Source organism: Paramisgurnus dabryanus, chromosome 17, assembly GCF_030506205.2.
Source record: "Paramisgurnus dabryanus chromosome 17, PD_genome_1.1, whole genome shotgun sequence".
In the NCBI taxonomy this organism is placed as follows: Eukaryota; Metazoa; Chordata; class Actinopteri; order Cypriniformes; family Cobitidae; genus Paramisgurnus; species Paramisgurnus dabryanus.
This window is the reverse complement of record NC_133353.1, coordinates 28,570,702-28,598,445: the sequence shown is the minus strand read 5'-3', so window position 1 is coordinate 28,598,445 and position 27,744 is coordinate 28,570,702. Positions and strand designations below refer to the sequence as shown.

Sequence of the window (27,744 nt, the reverse complement as noted above, 5' to 3'; positions counted from 1 at the left end):
CTGATAAAACACATAGATTTGGATAAAAGCATCTGCCAAATGCATATTTTTCAAGACATTTAGGCTGCTCTTTAACAATCTACAAAGCAGTAAGCTGGTACTCAGTCCTGTTCACATAAGTGCACAAAAATGCATTATTTCATAGAGCCTAAGGGAAGAATTTCTAGCAAAAGTTAACAGGCGAATTCCAAGTCCAAGCTGAATGAAATTCCCATGTCATGTCGCGTTCTCTATCCCGTCAGCCAACCATCCCCCTTCTCTCTCTCTCTCTCTCTCTCTCTCTCTCGACCACCCTCTTTCTTTCTTTTTTACTCGCTGCTCTCTGGAGTTTCATTCTGACTCGGCAGTGTCTGTCAGAATGTGCTGAACGCTTCTGCCTGCTGCCTTCTCTGTGTCACATTCCAGCTTCCAGGGCACAACGTTTTCCCGACATGAGTTATAAAGAGAAGCAGAGGTCCAGTGCACTTTTGCACACGGCGTTGTGATCACCTTTTTACCTCCAACCACTTTTTCAAGTACCTTCCTTAGGCGCACAAATTCTTTAGGAGAACAGCTACTTTTAATTTCTCTGTCTTTGACGTGGATCAAACTAACGTTTGCATAGTGGAATATAGTTTTTACCAGATGAGCACAAAAAGGGACAGAATACATTGGGTGAGTTTCTTATGACCGAAGTTGTGCGGATGGATGTTTTGTCTTTGTGGGTCTGGTTTAATTCATGTGTTATCATATTATGTGATACATTTTCATTTGCATAAATGTGATTAGTTATGAATGACCATATGCAATAGGTGGGCTCACAAATCAACTATGGGCTGCTACTTATATGCAAATTTTAAAATCCTTTCGTAATTAAAAGCAAATATTTAAAGTTAATTGCATATCATTGAAAAGTCATCTGTGGTGGTTTAGGTTTTTTTTGCATCGTTTAAAGGGAAAGTTTACCCAAAAATGAAAATTGTGTCACCATTTACTCAATCTCATGTTGTTAAAATTTTTGTGGTTCCGATAAACATTTTGAGGAATGTTTGTAATCAAACCATTTGTGAGTCCCATTTACTTCCATAGTTGGAAAAAGAATACTATGGAAGTGAATGGGGCTCACAAACTGTTTGTTTACGAACATTGCTTAAAATATCTTCATTCGAACAAGAAATTTATACAGGTTTGTAACAACATGAGAGTGCGTAAATGATGACAGAATTATTATTTTTGGGTGACCTATCCCTTTAAGCTACACCATCAGAAATAAAGGTAAAAACTGTATGTTTTCTGTCGCTAGGGTGGTACCCTGAGGTTGTACCTTTTTGCGTACATTACTGTACCTTAAGGGTATACAACACATTGAAATGTTGAACCTTTTGGGGTACAATATTATACATTATTGTGTACCTTAGGGAAAAAATTTGTCCCAGTTAAATTTTAGGGATACAAAACAAAAGTGTACCTTTACACCTAAAAATAGATCTTTAAAGGTAAAAAAATTAACCTTAAAGAGTATCACCCCAGTGACAGAAAAAGTACAGTTTGTGCCTTTTTTGTACCTTTTTTTCGTGACAGTGTATTGTACATGTTATTATGTGGTACATTGTATTATTGTTGCTGGAAAATGTATGGCTGTGGTTATTATTAAGTACACGTATATTTTTTTCACAATGATCTCAGTATTTTTAACATATTCTGAATTATTTAAAACAAATTTGTTGTTTTCCAGTGTATGGATTTGTAATGATTGAAAAAGCTCTATACGTTGCACTGCTGATCTGCAACCAGTTTCTCCTATTCATACCCCATATACAAGAATTAAATGGGTCTAAAATACTGATCTCAGATCAAGAGCGGAAATTCAGTTCGTCACAGGTTGGGAGTATTGTTGAAGTTGAAAGGGAACACCTTCGCTCTCTGTGTTAAATAAAAACTGTTGAATGACTCTCAGGGGTGCTGAGCTCTGTTTAAACAACAGCATGCTAGCAGGATTTCCTTTAACACTTCAGTTTAGATTGATGTCTTTCACTGCTCGTGAGGGCCAACCAGGGTCAGGATCATCTCTCAAGCATAAGCAGGCACCCACTGAGCACTGCATCAAAACCTCACTAGCGATTATACTTATTTATAGGCGCTTCAGAAATGAAAGCCAGCTGTTTAAAGAATAGTTCACCTAAAAAAGAAAGTTCTGCTATTTTTTCTTTATAATGAACGTGAATGGGTACTGGAATTTTCAAGCTTTGAAATGACAAATAAGCATCATGTAGGGATAGATATTTCTCAGAAAATCCCCTTATGTGTTTACCATAACAAAGTCAGACTCAGTAGCAAAGTTAAAACAACACGAGGGTGAGTAAATGATGAGAGAATCTGTATTTTAGCGTAAACTGTTTCTTTAAGGTTTTGCTAGGTTTGATGGCTCTAGAAGTGAAATGTAGTGTACATGTAAGTTGTTCTTAGGTTTTTTATTACTCCGTAAAGTAGAAACAGCTTAAAGTTAAAGCAGAATACCATGCAGTGCTTAACACTTTTATTATGTCACTTGTCTATTTGTCTCAAAGACCATGCAGCATCAAATGCCTTAAAGGGACACTCCACTTTTTTTTAAATAGGGTAATTTTCCAGCTCCCCTAGAGTTATGCATTTGATTTTTACCATTTTGGAATCCATTCAGCCGATCTCCGGGTCTGGCGGTACCACTTTTAGCATAGCTTAGCACAATTCATTGAATCTGATTAGACCATTTAGCATTGCACTCAAAAATAATCAAAAAGTTTCAATATTTTTCCTATTTAAAACTTGACTCTTCCCCTTAATAACTTTCAATACCAGGGGACTATTTTCAGGCAGTGCGTAATATCACTACGCCTGCTGCAGCTATGTTACAGCACAAAAGTCCTTGATTATTACGCCAGAATGAGAGTATAGTTCCTAGACATATCTGCTTAGAAAGTCACAACTTTAAATTTTCCGTCAGTCTTAGTACACAATGTAACTACAGAAAAGTCAAGTTTTAAATATGAAAAATATCAAAACTCTTTGGTTATTTTAGTGCGTGATGCTAATGGTCTAATCAGATTCAATGGATTTTGCTAAGCTATGCTAAAAGTGGTACCGCCAGACCCGGAGATCGACTGAATGGATTCCAAAACAGTAAAAATCAAATATTTAACCCTGGGGGGGCTGGAAATTAGCATATTTTCAAAAAATATTTTGCATATTTGTCATTTTGTTTAAATGTCAACCTAAATTTGTGTTTTAATATAGCCTACCCAAATTTCAGCCAGCACATTTAACTTCTATCAGAAGTCAAAAATTAATAAAGCATAATAAAGAATTACATTCAACTATTAAAACTTATTTTAGGACTCGCAAGTAAATAACTGTAACTGGGCATCTAAATTATAAAAGTTGCTTCAAGTTAAAAAGTTACCTGTGTGCCTCAAATTTTTTTGTTAATTCAACTTAAACATTTTAGTTGACACAACAATTTAAACTAAAATGTTTAAGTGAAATTAACTAAAAATATTTTTTTTACGTTGAACCAACAAATATTTTTTACAATGTAATAAAGTGATTTACTATTTTTTCTGCATTTCTTGTTAAACAGTAAATTTGAAAATTCGGATGGATATAAACAATTATATTTTAGCATTACTCTGACTGCACATCCTGCACTGTAAAAAATCAACACATCATTTTGTCAAATCAACACATATTTTATGTTACTTTAACTTAAAAAATTAAGTTAAACAATTTCAACTTGAATTTTTAACATAAAATAGTAGGTTATTGACTTGCAAGACTAAGTTGTTCTAACTTTGTGCTGTTTTTTTACAGTGTGGTGGATTAACCATTACAGAAACACACTGTAAAAAGTGAAAAGTTGAATCAATTTCAACAATTACTTTAATTCGTAACATCTAAAAAAAGTTTTTTTTTTCAACTTATTTGTTTAAAGTGTCCATAACACACGCCATAACACATCTGATGATAATCTGGAGTACCTAGTATTACATCCTTCATATCTCCTAAGAGTTTTTAGTTTTATCAGCTTTACCTTTACAGATTCTTTCCAATAGAGTATGAAAAAATACGTAAGGAGGAGTTACTAGCTGCGGGAGGTGCAAGTCACGAGTCATGCAACACTTTATACAACACTGAATGATTCACTACATGTTCCTGTCGTTTATATAATAAACAGTGGGCGTGGTTTTCCATAAAAAGAAGTGATACGCATAGCTTACCCCTGAAACGTCAGCTGGATTCGTATTCGGAAAAACTTTCCGAAACTTGTACGAACCCTGGCGAAGTGCATTCGGCACAGAAATACTGTGTAACACGTCCAAATGCTTTTTTGACACTTTGCATTTGTTTAGCATGAGGAAACCAACTCTTAAACTGTGTTTAGTCAGAATGCATGAAATACCATTGAACTTTAAGTAAAAAAATTAGTTGAGAAAACATAATTTTTTCGGTGTTAACAACTGAAGCAATGTTTTAAGTTGATCCAACTTTTTATAGTGCAAATATTATTCTAAAAAATCCTGCATTGGGTCAAAAAGGATGAGCAGCTGTTGTTTTAAATTAACCAGAAAATGTTTACATTTGACCCAACAATGGGTTAAAGCAACCCAGCATTACAACCTAAGGGGCTGGGCTCAGTCCTTTTAAACCCAATGCTGGGTTGAAAATAACCCAGAATTTTTTAGAGTGTATAAATGATTTTGGTAATCATCAAATACTGTTAGTTTAGGGCAGCCGTGGCACAAACCATATTTGATGTTGGTCTAATAAATTTGCTATGCACACACAATCAAAAGCACTGACACAGATAACTCAGATAAACATCTTAAAACATCATCTTTTTCCGCTGATAACAGGAGTTTCTCTGTTTTTATACATACAACCTCCACCTTCAAATACACAAAGATCTCAATGTCTACACCATCACTGACCCGTAGCTACCTAGCCAATGCATAAAGTGTGGAGTCCTGTGGCCACTGACCTTATGACTAGAAACACTACTTTCCTTTTATTCTGTCCTGCTGTCGCCTGCTTTGGTTCTCGAGGGTCTCTAATAGAAGGACCAGATGTTGGCAGAACTTCCTGCCACTCTAGTGCTTTCAGACAGCTGCTTTGTGTCAGCCCCTGTCCCGGTTCCTGCTTTTAAAGCTTGGAAGGCAGTAATGGTGGCCCTGAATATACACTGAAGAGTATTGTTTAGTGAGAAAAGCTGCCTCAGGACTTGCAGGAGACACACAAGATTCACTCAGGTCTTAGTAAGTTGACAAAACTGACTGGTGGCCCCATTACAGTTCATACTGAATGGTCATTTCACCCCCCCATCATTTTTTTTCATCCTGCCCAAGGAGGTGTTTAGAAAGATGTAACCCAGTCTGTGAAAACCCAGCTTTATGTGATTTAATGTTTTCTACAAATCATCCTACATAATATATACATATGTGAAAATTTTTGATTTCTTTATTTTATTCCTTCGGATTGTACAGATGGGGTCACACATGTTCCCCAAAAACAAGGCTTTAATTCTTCATTGACGTCACGCTCTAGTTCACGCTTGCACACATTCTGATTTGGAATATAAATATGCGTCGCGACTCAAGCCAGGTTTGACACCTGTATTGAAAATCCTACTGGAAAGCAGTTGGTGTCACAATAATATCTAGCACATTTTGTGAAATGGTTTAATAAAATCCAAAAGCTACAGTATGTTTCAACTGTAATTATGTGTTTTTCAGTTTTATATTTCTTTGCCAGTTTTATATTAAGTCGCCAAACTCAATTTCATCTTTTCGCTTGATGGTATTCTGAATTCACTAAGGAAGCTTATAATCTAGTACCACAAAGTAAAAATGTCAGTATCTATTAACATCAGGACCTTGGCAGGAGGTGTGTAATAATTTATGAGACCCCTTTCCCCTAACTATTAAACTCTATTTGCTCTAAATCTCAAAGAATTGCCTGAATATTGTATGAGATGTGTTAGGCCAGTCTGGCATGCTTTCGTGATTCAGCATACACCAACACTGGCGAGGGGCCGCAGCTATGCAATTAAAAATAAGCAAACAAGTGGCTCTGGTTTAAAACCAAATAGCAAAAACTCAAACAATGGCCCGTTGTGTTCTTTGTTTTTGGGGGGTTTACGTCATTTTAAAAACACTTCACAAACGGCAATGTTTGCCATTTCTAAATTTAGATCCTTACCTTGATGAAGTAATTGTATGAGTATGTTCCTCTTTTGAGATATTTACATTCGCTGGTAATTTTATATCAGTAATTTGATTAACAAATAGCGAGTTCAGCACAATAGGACCCAAATAGTCCAGTAGCAAGCAAAAAGTCTAATCTGTTACATGAACACAGAGTTGTCTTTATATTGTCGGGACAATGTAGTTTGAATTAAATAATGATTGTACTTAAAGGCAGGATAGGCAGGAATTATCTAAAAAAACTTTTTTACAAATTTGTTTAAACCGTCTTTATATATCAATACATAATTAAAATGTAAGTACTCTGAAAAAGAGAGTATAAAAATCGCGTGTCTGTGGACCTCTCACCACTCATTTTTCCATTCACTCCACCCCCTCCCTTCTGGGTTTCTTCTAAAGCCACGCCCCCAAAACACATGAACGCGCAACGCTGACCGGCTCTGCTGGGAGAAGCGTTTACCTCAGATGAGCGGTGAGGAAGGAGCGCGGTGCATGTAGTAACATCATGTCACAATCACATGTAATAATACCCCTAACTTTATCACTATGAATATAAACAAATAGGATGGCTTTTAGTACTCACTATTAGGCTAGCATTTCAATACTGGTAAAGTTTAAAATATATTTTGTTTGATTCGGTAACAAACGAGCTAATTATATTTATAAGACAAAGCTAAAACAGATTGCATTGATACAAGTTTTTTTTATTACCATCAGTTACACTGTGATGAAGGTGAATTTCGTGGAAGATTCATAACATAAACGGTGTTTTGCATGTAAGAGTTTCCGTGATGAAAGCCTTGTTGACTCTGATGAGGACTACACTCTGGAGACAATACCGCCACTGCATTGTCGACTCGAGGAAAAGCCACGCGATATTTACTGTCGTTTGATTGCTTCGTTTATTCCTTTGTTTGCCTTCGCTGACTGCATATGCAGGTGCTGTGAGTTTTGAATGCTCTTTCCCTGCCATACTTTTGCTCTTCCTAGAGTGCCTTGTGCACGTTCAAATCAATCGGGTGTGCGCATGTGTAGATCCCGTAGCAACAGGGGTGGTGCCATGGTCGCGAGAGAGAGTGATAGTCGCGCAAGCCAATCATTTGTTTCGTCCCGAATGGAAAAATGAGATGTCGTGAGAGGTCTACAGACACTCGAGTTTTATACTCTCTTTTTCAGAGTACTTACATTTTACTTATGTATTGTAAGACAGTTTAAACAAATTTGTAAAAAAGTTTTTTAGATAATTCCTGCCTATCCTGCCTTTAAAAGTTCACCCAAAAATTAAAATTCTGTCATCATTTACTCACCCTCAAGTTGTTCCAAACCTGTATAAAGGAGATATTTGTAATCAAGCAGAAAACAGGAGCACCATTAACTGCAATAGTATGGAAGTCAATGGTGCTCGAAAACTTTTGGTTACAAACCTTGTTTAAAAATATTCCTTATTTTTTTAATTAATACAGGTTAACATCAACTTGAGTTTGAGTTAATGATATATATGTAGACAAGTGTAACAAATTTTAAGATGTACTCAGAATAGCGATATTACAGAAATTATGAAACTGTATATAATATTTGATTAAAACAAAAAACAAGTAAAACAAAGGTCAAAGGTCAAGTTATAGTTGAATAATAGTGTGTTTAAAGATAAGGAAAAGTCCTCAGGACATGGTACCGCATGCTTGCCTAGATGCAAACTGTCTTAATGAGTAAGGTCAAAGTCCACCTGCCTCTCGAAGCTTTCCTGAGCAAAATAGTAGTTGATGTGTTTTAACAATGTTTCACCACAAAAACACCTGGGACCCATGAACGCCTTCTCGATTATTATGTGTTCTTACAGTGTAGTGTCAGGGCCCCTTTACATTTTACTCTACATGCATTCTCATTGGATAAAAACATGCAAGCTCATTAATAATAATGAGACACTGACGGTCATCGATGTACTAATGAGAGAGAGTGCAAATATGCTAATTTGAAAACCACACCCACCAGGGGTAAAACATCCAACCGTCTCCATTCACTTTGTATTTGCGAGAGGCTGCCTCCTTGTCATTTCTGGTTTATAACAAAAAACAGAATAATGCCTAAAAGCTGAGTTGTGACAGGGTGTACAACCAAAAAACCCAGAAATAAGTTTTTATAAGCTGTCGACCCCAAAAAACAAGGCTTTAAAGACACAAAAGTGGAAACAGGCAACTTTTCATGGTAGTACTATTATTAGAACTACGCCAACTGCAGGGAAACACAGTCAGCGATCCACTTTTGTGTCTTTAAACCACGTTTTTTGGGGTCAACAGCTACTAAAAACGTATTTCTGGGTTTTTTGGCTTGTTAGCTGTACACATGTCACACAGCAGCTTTTAGGCATTATTCTGTGGCATTATTCTAAGGCAGAGTCTGTGAGCATTTATGGTTGGGGTGTAATCAATGTGACATCACATTGATAGGGATCCCCAACAGCCTGTTTTGTGTGACTGTTGCGGTTTAAAGGAGATTACACAAAGAAGAAAAGATGGATTTTTATAATAACAGGATGTTTCTGCACACACACTGGCGACTCATTTTATGCTAGGAACACATTTAAAAAAGCATTTTTTTAGGTTAGGGGGGGCTTTAACTTGCCTTTAGTAGGTCAGCTGTTATCCATTTAACAGTTTAGCTGGACAGTGGCTTATTTTTCTTTCTGTGTGTCATGTATTTTCCAAACTGTGTTATAGATGCCACAAACAGGCTGTTGCTGGATTTTATAGAGCCAGCGTCGCCAAGGAGAGACAACTAAGGACATTGTCCAGTTCATGTGATGAGAACCTGTATTTACACTGCTTGGTGTATTGGGGACCGGGCCCACCCTTACAAATTTTTCTGGGTCCCATAAAATCCCATACACCCAGGATGCAGACACACAGAATATGCAGAAATCGCAGAATGTTTGTTTTAGTTTGCCTACAAATTCTGTTAAATATTTAGTTTATATGTCAATCTAAGAAAACAGAGTCTACATTTTTTTTAATGGTTGTAAATAAAATGAAATAAACTGAAGAAACTTTCAGTTAGGATACATGATCAAAGAGGAAACTTCGATGGCAAGATGCCTGGCTGAATGTTTGCTTGTTTGTTTATCCTGTAGGGTCTCTCTTTATGTCTTTGTGCATGTTTATCAAAGTGTATTTGTGCGATCTGTCAGTAAGCGCATTTTCTGGCCTCTGGCTTTTACTGTAGGCTAGCTATGTTTTTTAGAAACAGAGGCTTTGTGTAATAATATGAACCTTACAAGGAATCTATTAAAAGTTTATTGTGTTTATATAGTTTTGTAGTTAAGCATCATTATTACTGTTTGTCTAAATTTGGGTTAGGGATTTGAACAAACCTCTAGCCATAAGTATACAGCTTCTTCTGATACGCGTACATCAGTAAAACCATAATTTCTCAGACGATAAAAGGTCAAACTTGACTTCACTTTAAAAAAAGTTGTTTATCTAGGTGCCTTAAAATTTTACTATTTTTAAAGGAACACGCCCACTTTTTTGGAATTTAGCTTATTCACAGTATCCCCCAGAGTTAGATAACATACCTTTCTTATTTCCGTGCGTGCTGTAACTCTGTCTGACGCAGCCCCCGCTAGCTTAGCTTAGCACAAAGACTGGAAGTGAATGGCTCCAACTAGCACAATGCTCCCAATAAGTGACAAAATAACATGAACATTTATCCATTTATGTGTTGTGATTTGTATACTTGGGTGATTTGCTCACAACACCCGAGAAGCCCCCTGGTGAGGAGCAGAGAGTTGTGCAAATCACTCCGCCCAAGTAGCATTGCTTCGCTTTCTGAGAATATAGTTTCCAGTATGTATACTGTTAAAAGATGGCTATGTCTCATATGACCTTGTTATTTGTACACGGTGTGACTATACAAATCACAACACATAAATAAGAAAATGTTTGCGTTATTTTGTCACTTATTGGGAGCAGTATGCTAGCTGGAGCCATTCACTTCCAGTCTTTGTGCTATGGACTTATCTAACTCTGGGGGATACGGTGAATAAATTCCCAAATTGTGGGCGTGTTCCTTTAAAGAGCATCTATTTCCTTGCTAAAAAAACAATGTTAATTTCTGTTTTGGTATAATACAATGTGTTTGGATAGTTTATGGTTCAATAAACACATAATTTTCCACATACCGTACATTTTTGTAGCTCCAGATTTCATTCTCTTCCTGAAACGCATGTATTTAAAAGCTCTGTGTCCCTGATTGGCCAGCTAATCTGTACGTTGTGATTGGCCTGAATATCTCTGACGTCAACAGGAAATGTGACGCTCCTTACCATGTTTGAAAGATTTGCTCACAATGCAATGCTAACAGGAGTTAACTAACAGGCTGTGAGACAGAAGCGTGAGGAATTATGATAATGTCGGTCTTTTCTACATCACCAATCCCAGGAAGAAACCTGTTGCCTACAATCTGTGTGTTTGTTGTAGTCCAAGAAAAGAGATTTACGTTGGAGACGATAACTCGCGTCATCATTTACTTTGGGATATGTACCTTTTGCATATCATTAACATGTACTAATACACACTTACACACCAGCCCAGTCACACAAAATTACGCACCTAAAGTCACATAATTTTTTTATTCTTTTTCGTGATACTGTCACGAATTTCCGCGTTTTTCCGTGATCGTATCACGAATTTCTGTTTATGTGTCATTGTCACGTATTGGTTACTCAACTGTTTTGTCCTATTTTCTTACCATTGTAGCTTTGGTTAAGGGTTAGATTTACATAAAATGACATCCTTACCCAAACCCAACTCTAAACCTAACGCAAGCGACAATGGTTTAAAAATCTAAAAAATATAAAAAATATATAAACAATTACTATAAACCATTATTTAAAATGACCGAAGCGACAATGGTTTGAAAATAAGAAAAAGCAGTTGAGTAACCAATATGTGACACTGACACATAAACAAAAATTCGTAATACAATCACGAGAACGCAGAAATTCGTGCCAGTATCACGGAAAAGAATAAAAAAATTATGTGACTATAGGTACATAATTTCGTGAGACTGGGTAGCACACAGCAAAGGAAATGTAAAAATGTGAATTCGACAATAGGTGCTCTTTAAGTTGAATTAACTCAAAATTTTAAGGCAACCAGGTAACTTGCTTTTTAAGTTGAACAAACAAATCGTTTTTACAGTTTTGGAAATAAGAATTGTTCATGCTGGCTTACCGCCATTAAGCAACCATCTATTAAATACCTAAACACCACAGCAACAACTTGGCAATGTCCTTGCAATTACCTATAACCACCCGTCATTTAAACAGTGGGCAACCATTGCTTTATTTTTTACATTTATTCTATTTATATTCATCCTTGAACTGTGCTGAAGTTTCCTGAGGTTGTAGTAGTTTTGTATGACACTCTAAATGCACATACTTGATGTTCTTTTTGGATGAAATCCTCTAGTAAATTATTACCAATTGAAGAGAAATTCAAGCCGCAACTCTGTCAAAATGGAGATCTCTGTCTGTCGTAATATGCCTTAATAGCCCCTGGTTATAGGTTTCTGCTTGAGTTATTTTATGTACATATGGAGGCGGTGCATTCCATGAAAAAGTACCCACATACCCCAAATTTAGAGAAACGGTCACAGGAGAATAAATTCGACTGGGAACTCTGGACCAGCCAGTCACAGCCAAGGTACACAGACCTATACAAAAACAGAACACAGACATTTACACCCCATAGGGCGAGTTTGCTGAACATATCTTAAAAATAGTATTTTACTTAAAGTGCACAAAAATGGCATTTCTACTAAAAGTCCTCTTTAATCCAAAAGTTTGGTTTCGGTGAAGCCGCCCTTAAATGAACACATCATGTTTATCTTGCTTGTCAGCAGCATGTAACTAAACATCCAAGGCTTGTCCATTACTCTTATGGTGGTTAGGGGTTCGAATCGGGTCAGGTGCTAAATCAGTGCAAAATGGCAACTTCCTTCAACACTCACAAAATACTTTACATCTCGACGACAGTATACAATTAAATGCGGTGTAACAAAAACAGATCTAAAATAAAAACGGCCGCTGTGATGTTAAATAGTAGTAACGTTCTGTCCGTGTTTCTTCTTGTCGAAGCAATATGGAAATGTTTTAGCTTACCATCTGTGTGTGGGGTTACACAGATGTAGTAAAGTTCATTTAGATCATCCAGTTCCACGGTTCTGCTTCGCTGAGTTAACAGAGACTGAAGTTGGAGAGCGAGGCTGGCCCTGCATTCTGAAACCTAATATTAGAGAAGAAAACAGTGAGGGAGAAAGAAAAAAGGGGGAAAAAGAAAGGCAGAGAGGAAGTTTAGCATTAGGGTTGGCAAATGTATCTGCCAAAAGTCATGTTTTGTGATTATAATGAGGCTGAGGTAGTGTGGCACAAGTGAATGAGAGTGAAATAATGATCTTTTTTACGATTTGAGGGTCTAATATGAAATACATTTTGGTTCTTTTAGAGGGCATTTTACAATTACATTTCTGTCATTTATGTTTCATGCACTTTCAGAAATAAGGTAGAAAAGCTGTCACTGGGGAGGTTACCTTTCAAAAAGCACCTAAAAAGTGCCTAATAATATTTTACAGTATGTTATAGTCTGTGTTTTTTATTCGGAGTCGTTTGGTGCACAATGACACACAACCCTCTCACATGCCCATCTCTCATTTTGAAATGCACTTTGCGCGACTTGTGATCACACTGCGCGCTCCACGCCTGAGCCCAAGTGAACCGCACTCTAGCCGGCCTCTGCAAGCCAGTGATGCATGGGTTGATCTGAAATGAGCGGATGCCTGCGGTCATCCACGGTTACGAGTCATCCAAACATATTTTTAATGATATTCGGGTCACGGTCGGTCGGTGTCACGGCTAGTCCGTGACATGTTTTGTGTTTTGCACTTATCCGTTTCACCTGGACTCTCATGGACTCATTACGCCAACACACCACACCTGTTGTATGTTTGATTGTGTTTGTATTTATACGCCTTTGTTCTGTCAGCCTGTGCCGGATTATTGTCATTGCTACCCCGTCTGTTCCCTGTATTGATGTTCCTGTGTTCCCTGTTTTCACCGTGTCATTCCTCGTGTTTTTATCATTAAATGTTATTTATTTTTTAACTTTGCGTTTGCGTCCTGTCACTCCTCCCGAGTCATGACAGTCGGGTCGTTTGAAATAAAGATGCCAGTTAGCTATTTTAAACAATTACTACCTTTAAAAAATGCAGGCCAGGGAGCGGGTTGGGTACACTATTTATTTTTACATTTTTTGCGGTCCGAGTTGCGGGCGGGTTAGTTGAAAACGTCGTTCAGGTTGGGGTTGTTTGTACATTGACCCGCGCATCACTGCTGCAAACTGACCAGGGCGCTGTACTTGCATGTTTTAAAGACTGTAGGTGTTTCTCAATGTCAAGGATACTTCCTTGGCAGGACTGGTCCTCACAAGTCACTTCCTTCAGAGGGTAGGCGGGGCTCCACCTTAGCATTCGGAGAACACGTAAATGGAACAGGCTAGAAAGTGCACGTCATTGCGTCATTACATCAGTGAAAAGGTGTGCTTTTGGTGCTGCACGCATAGGATTGTGGGTGATTTCAGAGCGCAAAGAGTGCGAAGGCTACACATATGCATCCTTTCTTGTACATGTGGTATTTCTCTAATGAAAAACTCAGTCCTTGGATGAAATTCTGAGGATCCTTGACATTGGAACAAACCTTCGACGGATGTCGATGACGTAGTATCCTTGAAATTCTGACTTCCGAGGATCCTTCCTCCTTGAGAAACACCTTGCGTTTTTTTTCAAGTGTACTTTTTGAAAAAATATCTCCCCAGTGACAACTTTTGTTCCGTATCTTTTTTTGGATAGTGTATATTACTTTTATATTTCTTTTAGATTTTCTTTTTTCTTTTTATATTTGCTCCAATTATGTTTTTAAATAACTTCTTGTAAATGTGTGTTAACATGTTACTGTATGGGTATGTACTGCTGTCTACATAAAGAATTGCCTCTAAGGAAAATAAAGTCAAAGTAGCCTAAGTAAAAAGGATTTTTTGTCCTCTGGGAAAGACGATGACAAAAACTTTTTGTGCTTTGGTAAATAACAAAGTCAGTCAAGTCTGTATATTATGCAGAGCCAAGCAAACTGTGTGTTATTAGCCATCTTGAGCAGTCTTGCAGTCTCTTCTAATTCTTTATTATGTGTGCGGAGATTGCGTGGTTACTGCATGTGGTTAAAACCAATCCTGTATGAGACAAAAATGACTTAAAACCAAAAACAGTTATTAGTGGTGGGAATCAGTTTGCTTTTGTCTGATTAAATGATCACTCCCCCATTCTGCTCTGTTTATATGTTGGGGGCTTGATTATATAGCAAAGATAAAGTGTTTAAGGCGGAGGAGCTGCAATTTACAGTGAGAGTCTGCACTTTTAGAAAAAAAAGTACAAAAGTTGTGGTCCTAATATGTACCATTTAGGTATGGCAAGAACAAAGGTACAAAAGTATACTTTGTAAAAAGGTACCACCCCAGTGAAAACTTTTGTACTTTTTTGTTTTGGAGAGTGTGTGTTTGATTGTATCTAAAAAGTAATTGGGCTTATTGTCCCACTTTTGTCCCTATTCTATGCTTTTTTCTTTTGTAAACCAAAGGTTTGGTTGGGACATAAGCTGATAATTTTGTATGTGGTTAATAGGCTGCAATTACAATACAGCCCCATGATTTTCTAGTAGGTTGCATTAGGGGGCAGGACATTGTCATTCTAGAAAGCTTTGGATTTTAGACAAAAGTGAGTGCAAGATGAGATATTTTTTAATCTGTTCTCCCACAGAAAATGCAAAACCCTTCTGATATATTTTTTATGTTTAGGTACAGTCATTTAACCTAAATAGCAATGATAAGGTTATAAGTCAGTTATTGAAATGCCTTATTTTTACAAATGTCACTTAAATCATTTTATTGGTATTTAACAAATTTGACTGTCTTTCGCTGCAAAACCCACTAAGTACATGAAAAAATCTCTACTTCTACGAAAAACCTCAAGTCACTCTTCACCATCCTTTTTGAATAAAAAGTCAAAAACATATCCTAATACAGTATATTCTGTCAATATCCTCTTAACTCTTTCCCCGCCATTGACGAGTTATTTCGTCAATTAAGAGAAAACATTTGCATAAAAAAACATGTTTCTGAAAAATGTTAATGATTGTCTGAAATGCCACACTTACCCAATTTATGAAAAAACTAAAGCCAAAACGTTATTTACTAATTTTAAGTGCTAGGTATGTTTTGATAATTGTTCTGAATTTGATCTCTAACAAAATTCCTTCACAAAAATTCAATTATTTCAGCTTTTGCTAAAAAAATAGTGTTTTTTAAGAATAATACCCATATTTAAGAGTTTATAAATAGGGAAAAAAACATAGATGAGATAAAAAAAAATTCCCGTTTTGTTTGTTTGAAAGCAGAGGGTCTGTTCTTTCATTTGATATATTTGTATGTGTATATATATTTTGAAGAAAATTTTCCTGAAAGGCATTTTGCGAAACTTTTGTGAAGATCACAAAAAATGATGGTGAGCAACTTTAAAAAAAATGGCTGGCGGGGAAAACACCATGTCGTACGAACGCTCATTCAATTCTTCTTCTGTGCACCGAGTTTGCTGAAAAATCACTGTGGTGTTTAATGGATTCTGCCAACAAACCAGTGTTTCTGAATGGTCTGAGGCTAAGATTTAGCAGATTTGAAGCGAAAGTATTTGATGAACAGACTGAAAGCATTCGGTCAATATCATTATCTCATTTTTTCATCTAAGCTCTTCATATGCTAAATATAAAATAGCTTACACACATGGCCACAACTGTAATTTAGTTTTAGGGTGTTTAAAGCCAAGCATTATCTAGCATTATGGAAATGTTTTATGTTTTTAACTCCTTTTTAAGTCTTACTCTCTTTATCTTTGCTTCCCTGGATATTTTTCAACCAAAGTTTAATCTTGTCATTCCATCTGATCAGAAACAGCTGCTGGAAAACTGTGTGCAATCCTCTATTTTTAAAATTTTCTCTAAAAATACAAATGTGAAACTCTCAGATGAATCCTCTTTATAAGTCTAATCTTCTTCTATGAAAACAACGATGACGTTCGTCTGACCCTGTTGCTTTTTCATTTCTCAGCAGGATCTTTTGAGTTCACAGTAAACAGAGACCCTTGTGGGAAGATATTTTTATAAGGCAAAACTGCCTCTCTGAGAAATTAAGGGATTTAAGTAAGCTTGCACTTGTACTTAGATTGTTTTCCAATACTATGACAGAATGAGAAGTTTATGTAACGTTTATCCACGTTTAAATTGTCTGTTTCTGTTTATTATGACTAAAGTCAGGAGTATTTTTTACGTGCATGGTCGGAAGCACAACTTTAATTTGACACATACGTGTACACATACATTCGACGCATGCTCATTGCGAAAAATGCTAAAAGTATCTCTTATCTATTTAAAAGCACTTGTTACAAGCACCTGCTTATCCATCCACCTGTCTGTTTGTTCTTGAAACTCGCATCTACTGCACATGAAAATGCCTGGCCAGCTAAAAAGTGCCCCGCTTGGTCGACAGTGCATTCCTTGCATGGTTGCTTGACTTACTTCTGGGAGGTCCCTTTGACATTGACAGATTTAACCCTGGCTGTGAATACTAATGACAGCAGTTGTCTACCCATTATTGTGTTAACTTAAATATCATGTTATAGTTAAGAAACAGGTGATCAAATTCCTGAGTTTTTGTAAGAAATAGACAACTGGGTTTTTTTTTTTCATTTTGTAGCTCTGTGCAATACAAAAAGGTTGGGAAATGATCCTGCTTGACTTATACGACAAGGAAAGAAATAATTTCAGAGTTACTTGTTTGCTCAACTTCTATTTATGAAGTCAAATGAAAGAGTATCGGCTTTGTATGGCAGCTTTGAAGCTTGGATTCGGGCTTAGTTTGGCTTGGTGTCTGATTAAAGCCAGGCTTCGCTGGTCAGGTCCCTGAAATACTACAGACTGCGGGCTTCGATGAAGCCCTGCCAAAATGAACCACTGCTCTGATTGCGGTACGAAATGGTGTAACTATTTGGAGGCAGCATTTAAGCTAAAGACTTTGGTAAAGACACATTTGGTAAAGACACTTTGGTATTTTACACATTTGAAGTATGGATACATGGTTGTGCGAGACAGTATTTATAATTTACCAGTTAAACCTTTTATAACCTCACTATGTGTGTAAAAACTCTTTATCTTTATTGGTGAAGGAAGGTGTTGGGCCAAATCAAAAAAAGAATTTTGATTAATGCATTTGGTCATAACAAAGGATGACGTGTATTTGCATTATTCTGTAGTTTTTATTTCTCAATGTTTAGTCTCATTTTGTTTGATGGGTAACTCTTTAATTCAGTGAATTAGCTTTGATTAAAATTGATTGATGTAATCATCCTTTTTAAATTTTAAGATTCAATTATAAATTTCTCTGAACCTTGTGATTACATCAGAAGTTAAAAATAGTTTAAATCTCTACAAATATGCTGACCGGATACGACACATGGGATTTTCATGGGAAAGGAGGTCTTGTCCAGAAAAAGCCTGTAAAGGACAACAGATTCAGGATCTTAACCACAAGAAGAATAACAGTTTAGTCATACACTGTTTTCCAACCTTAAAAATAATCTGAAGTGCAGATAAGACAACAGATAAGGTTACGTTTTGTCTTTAGTCATTGTGTCATTTTGTGACTGGTCTATCCTGTGCATCTAACCGGTTTCAACAAACTTCAACGTCTAGTTAGGGAGGTTTTGGTCCTGACTAATCACTGTGGTTGGATGGAGGAGTATGCATACCGGAAAAGCGTGATATCATAGTGATACCGTGTGATGTATTATCTGACACACACAAACACATGCAGTTTAGGAAAGGATATTTTTCCACTTCGTAGCACTAAGGGGGCAGCTCTGTTATATAGATCATGACTCATACAGTAGCCCTTCAGGAAGTTAGTAATGTGTTTTTCTTACTTATGTTTTTTTTCTCTACCTTTTGTTCTCCTTTCAGGATCTTTTGCATGGCTGTGAAGTTTTCTTAGATGGACCACAACATGCAGGTAAGAACTTAAAAAAATAAACTTTTCACTTACAACAGTGCCTTCCTGTGTTTCAAGTGTCAAATGTACCACTAAACCACAGCAGGAATCCGCAAAACTATCAGGTTGTAATATTATTATGAAGATGTGTTTGGTCAACAAATTTTACAGTATTATTTATGTCAGATGTGATTGTTAGAGTTCAAATTTATAGTAATTTACATTGCATTTTTTCTTTTAAATTGTTTTGTTAATTCAACTCAAAAATATAAGTTGACACAACTTTTATGACTAATACTTTTAAGTAAAATGTACTCAAAATTTTAAGGGAACCAGGTAACTTACTTTATGAAGTTGAACGACCTTTTTACAGTTTGGAACTGCTCAGACAAAAATGGCTGTAAAAAGTGAAAAGTTGGTTCAACCTAAAAATGTACTTCAATTGGTAATGCTAAAATCACACCAACCGCGAATAGAGCGCCACATTCGTCTAGCTTGAACTTGAACACTTTGAATGCATTCTCGTGTTTATAGTGAAGTAGACGCATGTAAAAAGCAAGTGTTTGAAGCTAAATTGACGCGAAATCCGCTTCTTGTGGGAAGGGCAAGTGCTAGGCGGTTGTCTGTTTGCAAGATGGCTAATGTTGACCGAGCATTCATCGAGAGTGTTACGGCTTTGTATTTGCTCTGGAGAGAAGAACAGCGGCGTAGGGGTCAACGTCGCAGTACTTGGGTCCAACAGACCCTACGGAGTCGTTCCCAGTTTGGCGAGTTTCATCAGTTGCTCCAGGAGCTGCGCCTGGATGACGGCCGCTTTCAGCGGTACTTCCCGCTATCTCACACCCCATTTAATGACCTGTTGTCCTGCGTTGGAGCGAGGATCACCCTTCAGGACACCCACTATAGGTGCTTTATCCCAGCTCCTGATTGGTTAACGCAGCGCAAATTGACGCCAAAGTTCAAATTTTTCAACTCGGGCGTCAAACGCAAATTCGCGTCAAATGCGAAAAAGCACAAAAAGCACCATTCACGCCAGATGCTCAATTTGCCTCATTCGTGCGAACTAGATGCACGAATGAGGCAGATTTGCGTCTACCGCACAACTCTAATGCTACGTACACACCAAACGCGGGGTATTGCGTTAATCGCTCTAGATTACTCGCAGGATTTAACATCGTGTTATGCAAATTTTTTGCTCAAGTTAAATATTTTTAACTTGGGCGAAGGCGCGTTTGAGGTGAACGGGCCACCCATATCACGTCATTCACATTGCCCCAAGCGAGAACGCATCTGATCGTGTCTTTGCATTGACTATGTATGTAATCTACTCGTGCAAATCGCTGAACTCGCATTTGGTGTGAACCCACAGTAAACGCCGTGACACCTTCAGATGGGCATAAACGTCTTTACATTGACTTAACATTGAAATCATAAACGCCAGATGCTGTATACGCGGTTGGTGTGAACGCAGCAAAACACTACTTAGATTTATTCCACTTCAAATTTTCAACTAAAATGAAACTAAAAAAGTGTGATAAAGTAACCAATTCAAGTAATTTTTTAAGTTGATCCAGCTTTTCACTTTTTACAGTGATTGCATCGTGAAGCACCTTTATTTGAAAGAGTGTACTTTATGAGGTTGCTTTGTGTTTAGGCTACTATTTACTTGAATATACCGTTTAAATGTCAAAATTATGGCACAGAGTCCAGGGGAGAATCATAATTAAAAGGTTGTATTGAAACGCCTCCTTAAATGTATAGACAGTTGAATAAGTAACAGTTAAAATAGCAGCCTGTCCTAATGAGACAGGACCAGAGACTCTGCATTCCATTACACCCACGTGTACGACTCGATCCGGGTGCCGTTTATACCTTCAGCCCAAACTACTGCTACCATCCATCCATTATGAACCATGGTTTCGTGTTTAACCACTTATTATTTTTATTTCCTGTTCTTGGGAAGAATATCAAACTCAAGCCAATATATTCTGGCAATTTGGCTTTAAATTTATGGGTAAAATATCCTTATTGCTAAAAGTGGTTTCATGAAGGCGTGAGAGAGAGAGATTGTCAGGGGTAGGAAATAATTCTTTACGAAAGGTTATAATTTCTGTTTTGATTGTCTCCGTGTGTGTCATCAATCTTGTCTGTGAATAAAAATGTATACAGTGGAGCAGAATTTCAGTTCTCGGTTGATCTTTTGACAGGTTAATGAGGAGAAATTAAACTTGAGATTGTTACATGGTCTGTGGTCGTACCTAAGGTAGCATTATTGCGCTGTTCGGAATTTTCCAGCCTGTTCGAGTTTGTCTGCAAAATTACTACTGCCGCCGCTACACGCGAGGCTTTAGTGCAACTTAAATGTAGGGAGAAATCCTAATATAATTACACTGTTTAACAACATCATTATAAGCTGTGGTTCACTGCTTCCCTTTACTGTGATTAAAAACCGAACGTGGGTTTAGACCGGTTTTAACTTGTTGTCTCTTTCACTTTGTTGTAGTACTACACAATATGTGATCTATAGGGAGTTCATGGATGATATGGTTACACCTTTTTTGGAAAGGCAAGCCATTACTGAGGAGATGGCTTTAGTGAGCAATGCACTGGCTGCTTACTCCTACATAGCAGGTAAAAACAAGTTTAATACCCATACATCACCATTACTACTATATGTCATTCCACTACTGCCATGCTCCTTGCTACCAACCAAATACTTCTCTACTACGCTTGTCCTACATTGCCATCCTTTTACTATCAAAATACTTGTCAACGATTCCAAGATTTTCCTTATTACAATCATACAACCTTTGTACTACACTTTATTATATATTTTCAACCAAGCATTGGGTCAAAAAGGAATGAACACAGCTCATTGGGTTGTAATTTACCCTATGATTATTTTAAACCAATGGCTGGGTTTTCCCTTTTTTTTAACCCAACTAGCCTGTTAGAGAAAATGGTCAAAATATGTACCTCAGGGGCAGTATACCCTTTAAAAGGTCCTAATGTGTACCATTAGGTACATATATGCATACATTTGGTGAGATACTTATATGTATCTATCTATGAGGTACTAATACAGTGGTTCTCAAACTTTTTCCGCATGCGGCCCCCCTTGTGTATGGTGCATTCCTTTGCGGCCCCCCAAAGAAAGTTTATGACAAAAACTGTTCTAAAATTTAACATTTTAATTAAACAAAACATATTAAGTTATACAAAGTAGTGCTGTTGGTTAGTAGCCTTATTTTTTTAGGTTTAATTACACAGAATTCATGATAAATTAATGTATTTTATAAAATGTCATAAAACTGGGGCCCCCCTGGCACCATCTCGCGGCCCCCCTGGGGGCCCCGGACCCCAGTTTGAGAACCACTGTACTAATAAGCTCTCTTTGGTACCAATATGTACCTCTGAGGTACTAAAATGAACTCTTAGGTACAAAACTGTATTTTTTGCAGAATATGTCAGAATTTTTTTTTTAAAATATGTAGCGTACATACAGTACAGTTATTCTGACAGTGTACCTATTACCCTGATCCACTGTAAAAAAAAAGTTGGTTCAACTTAAAAAGTAAATGCTCATTCACACAGCACTTTGGTCCTAAAAAATATCTGTAAAATTGGCAGACAGGTTTCTGTGTGAACGCAAACACGTCCCCTAAATGTTCTGGGATCGGTCCCGGAAAGAGGACCTGGCAATATAGACGCAGAAACAATGGACGTGCATGTCATGGCAACATGAAGTTGTGGTTCAGCTCTTAAAAACAAAGGATTTAAATGCAGATTAACATTCACAATGAGTAATGTCTGCAAACTGGACTGAAGCTGAGATCAGGAAGCTTGTCACTATCCGCGCTGGAGATCATTCACCAGCATACTTGAACGGCGCGTCACACGCTACTTTAAAGTCTTATCATAAACAAAAATGCATGCCAGTGGTTTCTGGAGAGAGAATTGATGGATAATAAGCAAACTTCAGATGCTGTGGAGAAAAAACTACCAAGTGCAGGACTTTAAACACGTCACATGTCTTTACGAGATCTTTACGGCATCTGTGTGAACGCAAGTACAGATTACAGAAAATCATTGGCAGTGTGAATGAACCAAAAATCAAACGAGATGAGGATTTTTTTACAGTGTATCCTATTTTTTACAGTGTATCCTATAGCAGTGGTTCTCAGACTGGGGTCCAGGGCCCCCAGGGGGGCCGCGAGATGGTGCCAGGGGGGGGCCCACTTTTAAGACATTTTATAAAAGACATTAATTTATCATGAATTCTGTGAAATAAAACCTAAAAAAAAATATAGTATAAATAATATTTGTATAATTTAATGTTTCGTTTAATTAAAATGTGAAGTTTAAGAACTGTTTTTGTCATACATTTTCTTTGGGGGGGGCCGCGAAGGAATGCACCGTACACAAAGGGGGCCGCACACTGAAAAAGTTTGAGAACCACTGTCCTATAGCATCCCCTCCCTAGAATTGGGTCTCTACTATTTTGAGAAATGCATTAAGAGATCTTGATCTCTTTAAGGCCTTGCAGGTGTTTTTTATGATCGCAAAAATGTCAAGCTCAGGCGCAAAGAGTGCGTACTTCTATGTTAATATGTTCAGTTTAATTCTGTACATTATTTTATTTTTAAATTGAATTAATTAAACTGAAAAGTAACTCAAATATTAATGTGTACATTTATAAAGTAATGCATTACTTTACTCGTTACTTCCGAAAAGTAATATTATTACGTAACGCGTGTTACTTGTAATGCGTTACCCCCAACACTGCCCATTTGATTCCACTACATTCCACATTTCTTTAAGATAACTTAAGACAAAGTCTTTAATCTTTAACTTAACATTTTTTTTGCAGATCACCCAGAACGTGCCGCGCTGTATTTTGTATCCGGGGTGTGTTTGGGACTGGTCCTCACTCTCATCGCGTTAGTGGTACAAATCTCTTGTAGAACTGATTGCAGAACACAAAGAGCACCCAAGAAAACGGGAAAACCGGCAGAGAGCACCAGCGATACCAGCGACAGCGATTCAGACTGGGACAATGCCTCTGATCTGTCAGCACGGCGGCACAGACGTTTCGAACGGACGCTTGGTAACGTGTTTACTTCAGCCGAAGAGCTGGAGCGAGCACAACGATTGGAGGAACGTGAGCGAATCATACGAGAGATCTGGATGAACGGACAGCCTGACATGCCTGGCACACGCAGTCTGAACCGCTACTATTGAAAGATCTCTAAAGATTTAAGATTTATTTTTGGATGTAAAAAGAGACTCGGAAATAAGCAAAACCAGCACCTGCAATTGTCTGGAAACATCTTTGTACTGGTGGGAACACGAGTGAAGTGTTTTTTTTATAATTGAAAACTAATTTGATGAAGAATTTATCATAAAATGTAATACAAATGGTAGAAAAACATACATGCTTGACTTGAAATATAGTAGTTTCAATCGCAATGAATATCCTCTGAAATAATTTGGATAGGAAAGTGGTATGGTCACAGATGTTAATAGTGTGCATTTGACAATTCAGACACCTACCTTTAATGTCTTATCCTTGAGTGTTATCTTTAAATTGTTATTTAAGCAAAATGGTTTTTTGTTACAAACCTTTATAATACAGCTTTGTCGTGGAGCTCAGGGCTTTCATTTGACCTTATATGTGACCCCACAAAGCCAGTCATAAGGATAAATATTTTGAAATTGAGATTTAAACATCATCCGAAAGCTGATAAATAAGCTTTCCATTGATGTATGGTTTATTAGAAATATTTGGGCAAGATCTGGCATCTGAGGGTGCAAAAAATCTAAATATTGAAATATATATATATATATATATATATATATATATAAAAATCAATAATCCATACTATGTATCATTAGCTACCGGCTTCAAATATTACTTATCTGTTACTTATGACTGGTTTTGTGGTCCAGGGTTACAATATTTCCTATCCCTTTGTGAAGGATTTAATTTTTAAGATACTAACCAAGCAAACAAATGGTTGGTTTGTGCCTTTATTTCACTTCTGGGCTTTCTTCAATCAAACTTTTATTAATGATGGTAGACAATCACCTCTGTTTATACAATGTTTTCACAGCTAATATGAATTATGAATTTTATGAATATTAGTTTTTATAATATAAATATAAAAATTGTATGGTGCTACAGTAATCCATCCTTGCATGAGTACAGTTAGGCAACCAAAAGGCCGATAATGGTCCAAAAAAGCAGTAAAATCCAAATAACCCATTCTGTCCCATGTCCTTATTTTACTCTTTAGCATTCAGCAAGCTATGCATACATTCACACTTATTCACACTTGTATATTAATAAATATATGCTTATATCCATAACCAGTGGCGGCTCGTGACTGCTCATCCCAGGGGCGCAAATTCAAAATAAGTGTTCGGAGTGTCATGTGTTGCTTGCATTTTCAAAATATGTGTTGGTTGCATCATGTGAACCATATGCATCACGTGTTTTGTCAAAATAAGTGCCTGCTCCACACTCGTCAAAACCATTTATGATAAAAGATATGCTCACGTTCACGAAATACATGTAAGACACCCCCTTAACAGTAAACTCTGATGAAAAAAAAATGATTTGTTGAATTTAATCAATTTTTTAAGGTAAGTGGTTGCAATCAATTTATTTAAGCTACATAAAAAAAAAAAAGATTAGTAGAGTAAAATAAAATATAAAACTTTTGTATCTGGCAAACGCAAGCGTCTCTTTTATCTAGGGATGCACCGAATCCAGATTTTTTGGGTTCGGCCGAATCCGAAACCGAATACCAAATCCTACTCGCATCCTTATTCCATTAACACAGTAAAACACATTAATGAAGTAAACAACGTCCACAGCAGTGTATTTTTCATTTTATTTAATTTTAACTGTACATTATAACAGGATGACAAGTTGGAAAAACTATTTTGACAATTACCATAAGCCTATGCATAATGAAAGTGATGCATTGCGACACGCTCGTTTTTCCAATAAGCAAGCAACTCCGCGCTGAAAACCGGCGCTGACTGCAGAGAGTTCAAAAATATTCAACTTTGAGTGAGAAGCTCCGCTCGTCAATGTCAGTTTTCACACGGCCGTCCAATTACAGTGGAGGAGGGGCGGGACATTACCACAGCAACCAACCGGCTCACAGCTGAAGCATCACAGCTACCAAGCGCTCGACTGAAAAACAGCTGGCATTTGATGTCCTCAAGGCGTTTTTAGCCGTGTTTAAAAGTTTTGGTGTGTCCAGCCCCTAAGGCTCACCGAAAGAAAAAGCTCATCTCCACGTCAGCACCCGATGTGTGTAATCAATGGCCGTGTGACGTCGACCAGCGTAGCGCAAGCCTAGGGTTCGGTTCAGTGGAAAAAAAAATCTAGGATTCGGCCAAACCCGAACCCCGTCAAAAAGCCCAGTATTCGGCCGAATCCGAATCCTGGATTTGCTGCATCCCTACTTTTATCATAAACCATTTCGCTGTGTCTGCAGCATGCACTTATTTTGACAAGATGTGATGCACATAGGTTCACTTCATGCGCCGGACACATATTTTGAAATAAGGAACCACGACATGACGGGCTACATACATGTTGTGACGAACTTTGCATCGAGCGCCCTCAAAAAAAGAAGCACCGGCCACCACTGTGCATAACCATATTAACATAAATACTAATTTTATAATAAATTATATAAATTTATATAAAAATATTATATTATATAATAAAAAATGTTTCATAATGGAAAGTTGATTAGGGATTCAAATTAATGGGGATTTGCATGTTTAAATCGCCATGTGTGGTTTGCTTGGGTTTGTGTATATGAAACAGTCCTGGAAAGTTTGAATGAATGTTGTGCATGGTGGTCACTTCCACTTTTTGTCTTCACCAGCTCAGTTACATATGAACATTTCACAGATTACTGTTTATCATATTGTGATATTGGAATCTTTCATCCATCCACTAAAAAGACGAATTAGCTGTAAATGTGGTTTTAAGTGACGTTGACAACTTTGAGGGTGAGTGTTCTCATGTTATATTAAGTGAAATATCTACAATGATCAGCCACAACATAAACCACCTGCCTAATATTATTTAGGAGCATAACACTGCCCTCTTTTCATAGTGCATTCTTTTTTCCTTTGGTAAATAGGCAGACTCACCCAGCCATTCACCTGATCTAAAAATCAAACTTTGACCTTGTCAAAGTCATTTAGATCTTTTCACCCACCCAATTTACTTTCTTCCAACACATGACTGTTCACTTGAAAGGTGCCATTGTAAGGATACAATCTATGTTATTCAATTCACCTGTCAGTGTTTTTAATGTTGTGACTATATGCACATATGCTTTTGCTAATGAAGATATCTGACACAAAAAAGTCTACCTGTTAGATGAACACTCTCATTTTATGCTTAATAAAATGTACAATACCTTACTACATCCTCAAAACAAAACCAAGCTGAGAATAGGTTAAATCAACTACTTGCAAAAATGAAACCCTATCAGTTTAACGTAGATGGTGTCAACAGTACACTGTTAAGTACAGAGAGCATACATAGCACAAAGGTTTCTTATGTTCTGGTCACTGAGGAATGTGTAATGTATACTTACCAAGCACAATGAATCACAAGCTCTCAGATACTGTATGATGTGTCGTTTGAAGATCTGCTGCTGAGACACACCTCTGTCAATAAAGGAAAAACACATCACTAGGTTCTGTCAGAAACATCTGGATATCATGCTGGCTCTCGTGACACTGCTCAATAGTAAGCAGGGAATATACAGGGCCATAGACAGTATAGGCTTGTTTGAGATTAGTAAATTCTGCGCAGAATCGGCGCGAGATGCATGCCGGTTAGAAAAGTGACCGAGTTACGTCCGACTTGCTCTGATGTCACGCTACCATGTGCCAAAAAACTTTCACGATGGCGGGCCGTCGGATTCTGCAGGCAGGCACAGTTGCTCTTCACCGACCATAGACATTATATACGTAAACGCATCGTATACTGACACTGCCTATTGGAGCTTATGTATCAGCGCAGCCGCCATCTTGGATGGGTCCCCAATGCACCCCCCCTTCCTTTTTTTTCTACTGAGGAAGGTGTATCCCCAACTACAATAATCATAACTCCCCATATTTTATCGGATTTTCACACGGTTCGGTTACATGTATGCAATGACATAATATTAAAAATATTGCGTCTACGTATATAATGTCTATGGGTGGACTGCGCCCGACTGCAGAATCCGCCTTGCCATCGCAAGAGTTTTTTGGCACACTTCAGCCAGCGTGACATCACCCAAACACGCCCGCCCAAATTAAAAATCCTGCATTCTCGCTTAGTCTGTGAGTCCGTAGGGTGCCCC

At 37.4% G+C, this 27,744-nt stretch overlaps 1 protein-coding gene across 2 annotated transcripts; it reads left to right on the top strand.

Annotated features, from left to right (window-relative positions):
* Positions 1-342: 342 nt before the first annotated feature.
* eva1ab (eva-1 homolog A, regulator of programmed cell death b) lies at positions 343-26,047 on the top strand. Of its 2 annotated transcripts, XM_065288405.2 has the most exons (4): positions 343-654; positions 18,328-18,376; positions 20,859-20,986; positions 23,226-26,047. In XM_065288405.2, the coding sequence occupies exons 3-4, from the start codon at positions 20,890-20,892 to the stop codon at positions 23,594-23,596; spliced, it is 468 nt and encodes a 155-aa protein (XP_065144477.2). In that variant the 5' UTR covers positions 343-654; positions 18,328-18,376; positions 20,859-20,889; the 3' UTR covers positions 23,597-26,047. The 2 variants fall into 2 exon arrangements, with proteins under 2 accessions (XP_065144477.2, XP_065144479.2); XM_065288407.2 differs by lacking the exon at positions 20,859-20,986.
* Positions 26,048-27,744: the final 1,697 nt, after the last annotated feature.

Excerpts from the sequence above, each read along its gene's own strand:
- eva1ab (XM_065288405.2), top strand. The coding sequence starts at position 20,890 with ATGGATGATATGGTTACACCTTTTTTGGAAAGGCAAGCCATTACTGAG. Across the intron at positions 20,987-23,225 it reads TGCTTACTCCTACATAGCAG|ATCACCCAGAACGTGCCGCG; the intron begins GTAAAAACAAGT and ends TTTTTTTTGCAG.